The 8,296-nt window shown below is 47.0% G+C and overlaps 1 protein-coding gene across 1 annotated transcript in view; it reads right to left on the minus strand.

Moving 5' to 3' along the window:
• Positions 1 to 41: 41 nt before the first annotated feature.
• The window catches only part of LOC117398711 (cathepsin F), a 12,963-nt gene continuing 4,708 nt past the window's right edge, over positions 42 to 8,296 (minus strand). Inside the window, exons 6-14 of the mRNA XM_059020068.1 lie at positions 7,819 to 7,932; positions 7,483 to 7,628; positions 6,496 to 6,592; positions 5,296 to 5,376; positions 4,721 to 4,840; positions 3,949 to 4,013; positions 3,113 to 3,203; positions 1,396 to 1,454; positions 42 to 959 (exon numbers count right to left, since the gene is read on the minus strand). Coding sequence (XP_058876051.1) covers positions 885 to 959; positions 1,396 to 1,454; positions 3,113 to 3,203; positions 3,949 to 4,013; positions 4,721 to 4,840; positions 5,296 to 5,376; positions 6,496 to 6,592; positions 7,483 to 7,628; positions 7,819 to 7,932 — 848 coding nt within the window. The 3' untranslated portion in view covers positions 42 to 884. The remainder of the gene's footprint in view (positions 960 to 1,395; positions 1,455 to 3,112; positions 3,204 to 3,948; positions 4,014 to 4,720; positions 4,841 to 5,295; positions 5,377 to 6,495; positions 6,593 to 7,482; positions 7,629 to 7,818; positions 7,933 to 8,296) is intronic.

Genomic DNA, 8,296 nt, shown 5'->3' on the forward strand with positions numbered 1-8,296 from the left:
TGCTCTACATTTAGATTGAATAAAACAAAAAAACAAAAAACTGGAAGACAAAACACGTTCTGTTTTATTTTAATATCGACACCCCTGCTTCGTTTGGGCCAGGGTACAGAGGTCAGGTCTCGCTGTGAATGATTCTACCTGCACGTCGAGAATGAATGAATGAACGAGGCTCTGCAGAAAACTGATGAAACCACCGCTAACAACAAAGAGATTACACAGCACAGAGCCTGAGCCAGCATTAACACACAGCGCCCATGTATCTACAACACATCAACAAAGAGATTACACAGCACAGAGCCTGAGCCAGCATTAACACACAGCGCCCATGTATCTACAACACATCAACAAAGAGATTACACAGCACAGAGCCTGAGCCAGCATTAACACACAGCGCCCATGTATCTACAACACATCAACAAAGAGATTACACAGCACAGAGCCTGAGCCAGCATTAACACACAGCGCCCATGTATCTACAACACATCAACAAAGAGATTACACAGCACAGAGCCTGAGCCAGCATTAACACACAGCGCCCATGTATCTACAACACATCAACAAAGAGATTACACAGCACAGAGCCTGAGCCAGCATTAACACACAGCGCCCATGTATCTACAACACATCGAAAACTAAAATAAACTGTTAAATAAATTCACTCAAACACACGAGGCTGCTATCGGAATCGTGAATCGTGGGTTTGTGTGGGTCGCTGAAAACCGCAGAGTCTTTAAGAAAAGCAGCGATCGTCACAAACCCAAGCAGCTGTTTCTGAATTCACTCTGAACTGGGAATCAGCCCCCCCCCGATCCGGGGGGGGGGGGGGGGGGCATGGGGGGTCTTAATATTCGAATCCCAGTCGATTCTCCTCGCTCCAGCAGTCGCTAGTTCACGATTGCAGACGAACACATCTTGTTTATTCCACACAGCCCAGACCCCCGGTACAGGTAGTAATATCCCTGGAATTGGAAGAGACAGATTCTTCAGAAGTGAAATATGATTATTTATCAATGGATTCATGAGTCATTCAGCGGACGCTTTTATCCAAAGCAACTCGCAGAGACTAGGGGGGGTGAACTCTGCATCATCAACAACTGCTGCTGCTGCTGCAGAAACAGAAACAGCCTTCAGAAACAAACTGTCCTTCATAGAACTAGCTTGACATCAGGGGTGACTTTCAAAGCAGGGCTGGGAATCAGACTCCTATTGCACAGCAGTGTGATCCAGTCCAGGTTTTACTGCTACCAGCTTGATCAGCCCCCAGTGTGTCTAGCTAACAAGCTCAGGTGTGTCTGATTATTAAACTCCTAGTAAAACCAGGACTGGATCACACTGCTGTGCAGCGGGAGTCTGATTTCCCTCCCTGAATAAGGAACTTCTGAATTGCTCTCTTACCTTTTCCCCGTAGTTTTCTCCCCAGCTATTCTTTATAGCCCAGAATGGGATACCTTTCCCTGCAAAAAACACGTGTGGGGAGCAATTATTAAAATCAGACCATCAAATATCTGTAATACAAGTCTGCATAACCTGTGCTAGTTATCAGGTACCCTGCTTCCCTATGCTTTACCAGACCTCTCTGTGCTTTATAATGCTTTCCTATGCTTTACCAGACCTCTCTGTGCTTTACAATGCTTCCCTATGCTTTACCAGACATCTCTGTGCTTTACAATGCTTCCCTGTGCTTTACCAGACCTCTCTGTGCTTTACAATGCTTCCCTATGCTTTACCAGACCTCTCTGTGCTTTACAATGCTTCCCTATGCTTTACCAGACATCTCTGTGCTTTACAATGCTTCCCTGTGCTTTACCAGACCTCTCTGTGCTTTACAATGTTTCCCTATGCTTTACCAGACCTCTCTGTGCTTTACAATGCTTCCCTGTGCTTCACCAGACCTCTCTGTGCTTTACAATGCTTCCCTATGCTTTACCAGACATCTCTGTGCTTTACAATGCTTCCCTGTGCTTTACCAGACCTCTCTGTGCTTTACAATGCTTCCCTATGCTTTACCACACCTCTCTGTGCTTTACAATGCTTCCCTATGCTTTACCACACCTCTCTGTGCTTTACAATGTTTCCCTATGCTTTACCAGACCTCTCTGTGCTTTACAATGCTTCCCTATGCTTTACCACACCTCTCTGTGCTTTACAATGCTTCCCTATGCTTTACCAGACCTCTCTGTGCTTTACAATGCTTCCCTATGCTTTACCAGACCCCTCTGTGCTTTACAATGCTTCCTTATGCTTTACCAGACCTCTCTGTGCTTTACAATGCTTCCCTATGCTTTACCAGACCTCTCTGTGCTTTACAATGCTTCCCTATGCTTTACCACACCTCTCTGTGCTTTACAATGCTTCCCTATGCTTTACCACACCTCTCTGTGCTTTACAATGCTTCCCTGTGCTTTACCAGACCTCTCTGTGCTTTACAATGCTTCCCTATGCTTTACCAGACCCCTCTGTGCTTTACAATGCTTCCTTATGCTTTACCAGACCTCTCTGTGCTTTACAATGCTTCCCTATGCTTTACCAGACCTCTCTGTGCTTTACAATGCTTCCCTATGCTTTACCACACCTCTCTGTGCTTTACAATGCTTCCCTATGCTTTACCACACCTCTCTGTGCTTTACCATGCTTGCCTATGCTTAATTATACTTTACTGTGCTTTTCCTAAGGTACATTTTTATAAGGGATAATTAAAAAAAACGTAGTATTTGAGTATCACAAATGTCATAAGAATTAAGACAATATAATTAGACGCTCCTGTTTTTGTTAAGTGAGTTTCCACCAGTCTGTCTGCTGGTTTCCATTCCAACTGAGCTCTCAATTACTGAGCTAGACCCTTCACTGAAATAATGATTTGTTTAATTAGACCTTTTTAATTGTTCTCGGCTCCTAACAAGTGGCAGAGTTCAAGTTGCTTATAAAATGTTTTAGCTAAATCTGCAGCTGTTTAAAACAGCTGAAAACAATTTTAAAAAAGGTCTAATTAAGCGAGCGATCAGTTCAATGGTTCAGTGATTGAGAGCTCAGTTGGAATGGAAACCAGCAGACACAGCAGAGGGGGCCCGGGACCGGGGTGGGGGAGCCCCAGTATTAGAGGGTCTGTACTTACGCTCCCCGTATCCCACCAGCAGCACAGCGTGATCGATCATCCAGGGATTACAAAAGATCTTGAGAGGATGGGACACCCCTTTCCTGTAGAACTGAGAGAGAGAGAGAGACAGAAAGTGAAGGGGAGAGAGAGAGAGAGAGAGAGAGAGAGAGAGAGAGAGAGAGAGAGAGCACGAAGGTGAGGGAGAGAAAGAGAGAGAGAGACACACACACACAGAGACACACAGACAGACAGACAGACAGGGAGAGAGACAGGGAGAGAGACACAGAGAGAGAGAAAGAGGTTACTTAAGACATTAAAAAGATTGATTTATAGAGATATGTAGATACCTCACCATCTTGTCGGGTGTCTATATTATTATTATTATTATTATTATTATTATTATTATTTATTTCTTAGCTGACGCCCTTATCCAGGGCGACTTACAATGGTTACAAGATATCACATTATTTTTACATACAATTCCCCATTTATACAGTTGGGTTTTTACTGGAGCAATCTAGATAAAGTACCTTGCTCAAGGGTACAGCAGCAGTGTCCCCCACCTGGGATTGAATCAGAGTGAATTCAGAAACAGCTGCTTGGGTTTGTGTGGGTCGCTGTTCTCCACAGAGTCTTTAAGAAAAGCAGCGATCGTCACAAACCCGAGCAGCTGTTTCTGAATTCACTCTGAACGGGGAGTCAGGCCCCCGATCCACACCAGCGACCCTCAGCTGTGGAGAGCTCCGTCCGGACACTGGAATGACCAGTCTGTGCGTCTCTAAGAGGTTCCTGAGAGATCTCCCAGTCTCTCCTGATTGATCCCAGTTCAGATCCCAGTTTCCCAGCGGACTCACCTGCATGGCGAAGGCGTTGAGAGCGACTGACACCGGCCCGTTCTTCGCCAGCCAAGCGGCGATATCTGAATGAAATTAAAAAAAAAAAAAAAAGAAAAAGTCACAAACAAATCAGGAGATCAGCTCATTTAGACTTGCAGTTTCCATTCTCTCCACCTCTTCCTCTCCCTCCCTCTCTCAGTGTCTCCCTCTCTCACTGTCTCTCTCCCTCTCCCTCCCTCTCTCCCCCTCTCTCACTCCCTCCCTCTCTCACTGTCTCAGTGTCTCCCTCTCCCTCTCTCACTGTCTCTCTCCCTCTCCCTCCCTCTCTCAGTGTCTCCCTCTCTCACTGCCTCTCTCCCTCTCCCTCCCTCTCTGTGTCTCCCTCTCTCACTGTCTCTCTCCCTCTCCCTCCCTCTCTGTGTCTCCCTCTCTCACTGTCTCTCTCCCTCTCCCTCCCTCTCTGTGTCTCCCTCTCTCACTGTCTCTCCCTGTCTCAGTGTCTCCCTCTCCCTCTCTCACTGTCTCTCCCCCTCCCCCCTCTCCCTCCCACTGTCTCTGTCTCCCCCCTCCCTCCCCCTCCCCCTCCCCCTCCCCCTGTCTCTCTCCCCCCCTCTCTCCCCCATCCCTCTCTCTCTCCCCCCTCTCTCTCTCTCCCATCCCTCTCCCCTCTGAAGGTAAGGAGTACAGTGAAGTCCGTCTGCTTGACTTGAGTTTCTTATCGATTTTGAATTTTGATTTGTTCCCTCTCCCCCTTCCCCTCTCCTCCCCCTTTCCCTTCTCCTCCACTCACCCCTCTCATCTTTAGAGATCTCCACAGAGCTGTTGATGTAAGCCTCCACCTTGTTTCTGGTGAACCCGCAAGACTGCTTGTGTCCGGTGTAGTTATAGTCTGTCTCTGTCTCCAGGCCCCCTGAGCAAACAACACGCCCAGGTGGGCATTATAATCAGACACCTAAACAACACGCCCAGGCAGGCATTCTAATCAGACACCTAAACAACACGCTCACGCAGGCATTCTAATCAGACACCTAAACGAGAAGCACGCACAGCAAAGCGAATTGAGACATTCAGAAATTCGAAGTAGTCACTTGAAAAATGAAACTCACGTAACTAAAAAGGAGATAATCCGGCATTATAACTGGTCACCTAAACAACACACACAGAACTAAGCAGAGAAACCCGGGCATTCTAACTAGCCACCTTCCCGCCTGAAGGCCCCCTGTGCTCAAACACAGATGGAGGCGAGCCCGGAACCGTCCGGAACGTGGCTGCTTATTCAGGGTGTCCTCTGGGACGGGCTGGCTGGTAAGAGCAGGCATCTGCATGAGAGGTCCCCATGAGGTCCCGTGTGCTTTCCTCTCTTACCCAGATTCTCGATGGCTTCGTACGCGTTGGAAGGCAGCCCCCCTCCACAGGCCTGGTCCAGGTGGTCACAGTCCACCAGCTCTGAGGAGAACCGAGGGGAGCGAACGAGACAGCATTCAGACCGACAGTAAAAACACAGCAAAGTGTGATACAGCACAGTGAAAGCACAGGCAAGCATTGTCAAGCAGAGAGAGGTGTGGTAAAGCATAGGGAAGCATTGTAAAGCACAGAGAGGTCTGGTAAAGCATAGGGAAGTATTGTAAAGCACAGAGAGGTCTGGTAAAGCATAGGGAAGCATTGTAAAGCACAGAGAGGTGTGGTAAAGCATAGGGAAGCATTGTAAAGCACAGAGAGGTCTGGTAAAGCATAGGGAAGCATTGTAAAGCACAGAGAGGTCTGGTAAAGCATAGGGAAGTATTGTAAAGCACAGAGAGGTCTGGTAAAGCATAGGCAAGCATTGTCAAGCAGAGAGAGGTGTGGTAAAGCATAGGGAAGCATTGTAAAGCACAGAGAGGTCTGGTAAAGCATAGGGAAGTATTGTAAAGCACAGAGAGGTCTGGTAAAGCATAGGGAAGCATTGTAAAGCACAGAGAGGTCTGGTAAAGCATAGGGAAGCATTGTAAAGCACAGAGAGGTCTGGTAAAGCATAGGGAAGCATTGTAAAGCACAGAGAGGTCTGGTAAAGCATAGGGAAGTATTGTAAAGCACAGAGAGGTCTGGTAAAGCATAGGCAAGCATTGTCAAGCAGAGAGAGGTGTGGTAAAGCATAGGGAAGCATTGTAAAGCACAGAGAGGTCTGGTAAAGCATAGGGAAGTATTGTAAAGCACAGAGAGGTCTGGTAAAGCATAGGGAAGCATTGTAAAGCACAGAGAGGTCTGGTAAAGCATAGGGAAGCATTGTAAAGCACAGAGAGGTCTGGTAAAGCATAGGGAAGCATTGTAAATCACAGAGAGGTCTGGTAAAGCATAGGGAAGCATTGTAAAGCACAGAGAGGTCTGGTAAAGCATAGGGAAGCATTGTAAAGCACAGAGAGGTCTGGTAAAGCATAGGGAAGCATTGTAAAGGAGAGGTCTGGTGAAGCATAGGGAAGCATTGTAAAGCACAGAGAGGTCATATATATATATATAAGCGCTCTAAGTTAGGCACCGTGTGATTATCCTGTGAACGCACGGTCAGCGTGGGCAGCCTGGGTCACTCACCTTGCTCGGACAGGGACAGGAGCGTTCCCTTCCTGAGGTACCACTGCCCCTCGATATTCCCAGTCACGGAGAAAGCCCAGCATGACCCACACATTCCCTGAAAGACAAGAAAAACACACCCCTGGAATAAACACAGCCCCCGTGGATCTCAAGACTCCCGCTGCACAGCAGTGTCACCCGTTCCAGGTTTTACTAGCAGCTTAGTTTTACTTAACAGGGACAAGTTTGTTAAAATTCATCACAAGTCACAAGATGTCTTGTAAACGGATTTAGTTGTAAGGTAATTTACATCGGGAGTCCCTGGACTCATAAGAAACCAAACAAAACAAAAATATATATATATAAACAAACAACACATTACAATAAATACGAGATGAATAGATTAGTTAATATAAACCAAAACCCCATCTACTGTATTAGAATTATAAATACAGCAGCTACCAAAACACAGATACTGTTATCAGCATAATAAACAGAATTACAATTCTCACCCTGAGTAAATACAACCCTTATAATATACTAGCTGAAATACTCAGCATTTGCCCCGGGGAAATTCAGTATTTCATGCGTGACAAAACCTTCTGGTTTCCTATAAAGTTATTAAAGTCTTTTTAAAATTTATTTATTTTGGTTTTGTGGTTTTCATTCATTTGAGACACATGGCTACTGTAGTGATCCAGCGATGGGGTTACTAAATAAAGTACCCCAAGGGGGGGGGGGGGGGGGTCAAAATTTGGGATCCAAACTTAACCCCCGACCTTCCCCTGGATGAAAGAGGAGGCCGTGCAGAGTTTGGTTGCACAGACAGACAGACAGACAGACTTTCTTCTTTATATATTAAAGAAAGATTAAAATCATTTCAGACCCCCGGTGTGTCTAGCTAACAAGCTCAGGTGTGTCTTATTATTAAACTCCTAGTGGACTGGATCAAAACGCTATGTCGCTGAATGCCTTCAGCCCCTCATAACTCCAGCCCCCCCCCCCTACCTGGTCTTTGACGGGGGTCACAGCTCCATGGTCTCTCCAGTCCCACTCCGCTGGAGGGGGGTCCCGCGGCACGGCTGCCTGTCTCATGGGCCGCGGTTCGGACCGGCTGAGGAGGGGGTTCAGATAAAGGGTCCGGAACTCCTCCTCTGGGGTGGGGGGGGGGGAGAAGGACAGGGGGGGTGAGAGGTGACCAAAATCTGCTGCGGAGAACAGCGACCCACACAAACCCAAGCAGCCGTTTCTGAATTCTGAACGGGGAATCAAACCCCTGATCCACACCAGAGACCCTCGCCTGTGGAAAGCTGCTCTGAGTAACAGCCGGTTCGCGTAGCTCACCTGTCAGGTCGCTGAACTGGGTCACCCCGTACTCCGCAGACCCCTGGTCTAAATCCTGGATCTTTCGGGCCGTTTCCAAATTCTCCGCGAAAATACGGAACCGCTTCTCGGCTTCTGAAGGGAGAGAGACACAGAAAGACAGCAGTTAGATAAGGTGCTATTCTTGAACAGCGTGGTCAAAATTCACTGGCATTTACAGGGATGGGAATCAGACTCCTATCGCACAGCAGTGTGATCCAGTCCAGGTTTCACTGCTACCAGCTTGATCAGCCCCCAGTGTGTCTAGCTAACAAGCTCAGGTGTGTCTGATTATTAAACTCCCAGTGAAACCAGGACTGGATCACACTGCTGTGCAGCGGGAGTCTGATTCCCACCCCTGGATTATACTGTGTTATTATAAAATTGAATTAAAATTGAATTGAAACTGCAATTAAATTGTACTGAAATTGAGTTGAAATTAAAATGGAAATTGAAATAC

The sequence above is a fragment of the Acipenser ruthenus genome, unplaced genomic scaffold (genome assembly GCF_902713425.1).
Source record: "Acipenser ruthenus unplaced genomic scaffold, fAciRut3.2 maternal haplotype, whole genome shotgun sequence".
Lineage (NCBI taxonomy): Eukaryota > Metazoa > Chordata > Actinopteri > Acipenseriformes > Acipenseridae > Acipenser > Acipenser ruthenus.